The sequence below is a fragment of the Rhagoletis pomonella genome, unplaced genomic scaffold (assembly GCF_013731165.1).
Source record: "Rhagoletis pomonella isolate Grant_MI unplaced genomic scaffold, Rhpom_1.0 Rhpom_scaffold_00004, whole genome shotgun sequence".
In the NCBI taxonomy this organism is placed as follows: domain Eukaryota; kingdom Metazoa; phylum Arthropoda; class Insecta; order Diptera; family Tephritidae; genus Rhagoletis; species Rhagoletis pomonella.
Window position 1 is genome coordinate 63,514,117 of NW_023458558.1, and position 3,987 is coordinate 63,518,103.

Sequence of the window (3,987 nt, forward strand, 5' to 3'; positions counted from 1 at the left end):
AATATTCTCGGAGATAGCACCTGTCTAAATAACCTTAAAATTCAAAACATTATGTAAAGGAATATTTTTCTTGGGCTGCGGACAGATTGTATTGAAAATGGACGAAATCGACCAGTAATCAAATTTATAATCGCTACGATTCTTGGGGAAAATTTAAACCAAATTACTTTATATCGCAATGACTATGTACGTTGTAACGTTGTTATCTATTGAGATTAGAGTGTATTTTCTTTAATTGTTTTCATTTTTAATCCATTACAGTTTCTACCAAATGCGGGCGGAACGTGTCGAATGGTTTGCCTACAGAGATCCATTTTTACCAGAAATACAGGCACTGCTGAAGTTGGGCGTCTTTTTGCCCGTCGATGGTGTGGATTCAAAGAATCGTAAGGTGGTGATAATACGCGCAGCCGTGCATGATCCCAAACAACATTCCCAGAATAACGTTTTTAAGGTAAAATAGATTTTTAACTAAGTAGGATGAAAACTACAACAACATCTCATTTTCTCAATGTTTAGGTTAGTAAAATGGTCTTAGATTTACTGCTCAAATTCGAGCCAGACAATTGTGGTCGTGGTATTGTGGCTATTTTCGACATGGCTGGTGTACAGCTAGGACATGCGCTGCAATTGAATCCACGAATGATAAAACATTCCGTAGAGAGTTGGCAAGCTTACCCATGCCAACCGAAGTTATTGGAGTTCATAAACGCGCCGACACATGTGAATATCTTCTTGAACACTTTCAGGTAAGTAACTACTTAATATAAAACAAGTAAGGAAGTATAAGCTTGGGCGAAACCGAACTTTATATACCCGTTTCAACTTTTTCTAAACCACTTTTGCATGATAATCAGGACTTTTTTTTCCCGATTTCAAGCGTTTTCGATAATATGCTGAGTTAGGCTTAATGATATAATTGAAGCAAGTTTGGTAAAAATCGTTAAATTGGTTACCTTTGTAGTCATAAAGTGAGCGGTGCCACGCCCAATTCGTAAAAGTCTATAGAAGTCTTATTTATTGTTAAGAGATTGTTGCAACTATTAACTTGGAGAAAATACGCGCCCTCAGTTATTGAAATATCGGAGTTTTCGTATTTCTGAAATTGACCGGTATAGGGGAAGCGGATGTAATTTTAGTCTGATTTGAATAATTTTTCACGAATTTGTTTTGCACACTAGGGTTATTAAGTGTGCCGAGTTTGGTAGAAATTGATAAATCGGTTACTGAGATAGTCGTAAGTGGCGGCGCCACGCCCATTAACCAAAAATTCATAATAACCTAATTTTCTGATAAGTGGTGATTGCATTCATCGATATTAAGTGAATTAGCCTTAGTAGTTGCAGATTTATCGCAGTTTTCGTGTTTCTGTAAATTACCGTTCTATGACAGGTGGGCGTGGTTATTGCCCGATTTCAAAGACTTTCAACAGATTTCTTAGCTAAACCAAAGGAAAGGCTCGTACCGAGTTTGGTAAGGATTGATGAAGTGGCAACTGAGTTACACCATTCCATCATAAGTAGGCGGGGTCACGCCCATTTTGCAAAACTTTCATAATAATGTTATTTTTTTTACCACAATTCTACTTCACATACTGATTTTCAACAATTTGCATGCAATATTAACCAACCTACCTTGGATAAATGGAAACTTACATTGTTAGTGTGCACACCGACGGACGGACAGACGGACAGACAGACATGGCTTAATCGACTTCTCTATTTATTTATACATTTGTCTGTATCAATCTCGATCCGTTTTGGCTGTTACAAACAGCCGTTATGTGAACAAAGTTAATATACCCTTGTGCACAAGTGCGCTCGGGTATACAAATATGTATTACTTATTCATGTGTATGTATGTAGTTAGTACCCTTTAGTTACGAATTTTTAACAAAATTAAATATTAGTATGTATGTATTATTTGTTTAACTTTTAGATTATTTATGACACCAAAGATGCGATCCCGCGTTGTTGTACAAAAACGTCTAACTACAGTGGAATGTGATGAATTACCGAAAGATTTAGGTGGCAACGGACCGAGTTACAAGGAACTTGGTATCAAATGGAAGCAACTCGTGGAGGATAATGTTGATTTCTATCAGGAATATGACAAGCACAAAAGTATATTGGCAACATGAAGATGCTCAACGAATCCATGAATGGATATTATACAAATTAAGTAGGCTATATATATATGTATGTATATGGGTATCCGATAAGCTATAGATTAATTACATAAACAAAAAGTCCAAATAAGTAGAGGTAAGGAAATATTTTCATGCTGTACAACGTCAATGTGATTGTTATTTTTGTAAGGGGTCTATAAATAGATACATATGTATATGTATATATTATTTTAAATGAATTTATGTTGAAGTGCCCCAGCAGAAAAATTCGAAAGGCAACTATGGTGAGCTTCCATAATTCCAACCAATTACAATTATAAACTTAAATGTCCATATATAAATTAATAAAAATAATAGAGAATATTTAGTAGATAATCATGTGATTAGAAAAATGTAAGTGTTTTAGTTTAGTCTATTAAGTTAGATTAGGACATGAAAACAGTACAATGAACGGCTGTTTTATGCACGTGTTATTTTACGCCTGGGGCGTATTCTGTAACTGTGAGTTTTCAAGTGTACACTGAAAATTGTGTGCACTCTTCCTTTTGCGATTAGGTTAGGTCAATCTGGCTGGCGTTGAGCCGCACATAGGCCGGTAGGTCCTTAGCGTTGCCAGTTAATAGTTCAGACGTTAAAGGAGACATGACAAAGGATGTAAACGCTTATTGAGAATTTCAGCTCTACTTTTGTGACATTTTTTAACTTCTAGAATTAATAAGCTCCCAAGTATTTAGTTGTATTTTTGACGACCTTTGCCCTAGGGTTTTCCTGATATCAATTTTTGTGCATGAAGAGCCACCAGGATATGCCCGGTAAGGAATCCGGTAACCATTTTGTAATTTTTCACTGATGACCATCACAAGAAGCGATTATAATTATTTTCGGTGTTTTCGCACATCATTTTTGCAGTTTTGCCAGTGGTTAACTCATTCCATATAGACCTGAACTGCCTAATAATATTGTCGTGAATTTCGTTATACAAGTGTTACTGCCTACCTGACTTTCAGTTGCCAGCAGTATACTCCGTCGTGGGTGGCCTTAGCATTTTAGAGCCGTCCGTGAAAATGTTCAGGGAATATAGTTAGGTTTCATTCCTCTGCGCTATCCCTCCTACCCATCGAAACCTTCGTTCCCAATTAAAGCAATGTTCTCTTTTATCTGTTCTGATTGTGTTTCTCTGTTCTGTAATTGAGTTCCCCTATTGCCGTCAATCGTGTGGACTTAGCAGCGGTTAAGAAAATGGACGGTGAACTCAGGATTCCCTCTAGTCCCCGGCTCAAGTGCCGCCGTTGGTCGATTTGAGGACGGATCTGTAGTTAATTGGCAATTGCGGTTGCGAGCGCTTGGAAAGATAGGTGACGAAGGAAGAGGGAAGAGGGAACCACCCTGTATGAGCCACTGTTTAATTTTTCTTAGCTATGACTTTTTTACCCGCTGTGGTGTAGTGGTAAGCAGTACGCACTTCCACTCCGCAGCACCTGAGTTCAAACCCTGGTCAAAGCAACATCGCAAAAAATATAGAAAAAAGGTTATTTCTTAACAGCGGTCGTCCCTCGGCAGGCAATAGCAAACCTCCGAATGTATTTCTGCCATGAAAAACAGCTTCTCATAAAAATACCATCACCGTTCGGAGTCGGCGTAAAACTGTAGGTCCCTCCGCTTTGTGCGACAACATCAAGGCGCACGCCACAAATCGGAGGAGAAGCTCGGCCAAACACTAACATATGTGTAAGCGCCAATGTATTATTATTATTATAATTATGACTTTTTTACTGTGGAAATAACTGACCACTCCGATAGTTTGCTGACCACTGTTTGAGTCCCTGTGGAAGAAATGAGGCCTCTATTTTTTCTAGTAG

General features: G+C 37.9%; 1 protein-coding gene across 1 annotated transcript; it reads left to right on the forward strand.

Annotated features, from left to right (window-relative positions):
- Positions 1–235: 235 nt before the first annotated feature.
- LOC118737969 (retinol-binding protein pinta) lies at positions 236–2,242 on the forward strand. The gene is made up of 3 exons (XM_036468811.1): positions 236–454; positions 520–749; positions 1,939–2,242. The coding sequence occupies exons 1-3, from the start codon at positions 272–274 to the stop codon at positions 2,138–2,140; spliced, it is 615 nt and encodes a 204-aa protein (XP_036324704.1). The 5' UTR covers positions 236–271; the 3' UTR covers positions 2,141–2,242.
- The last annotated feature ends 1,745 nt before the right edge of the window (positions 2,243–3,987 follow it).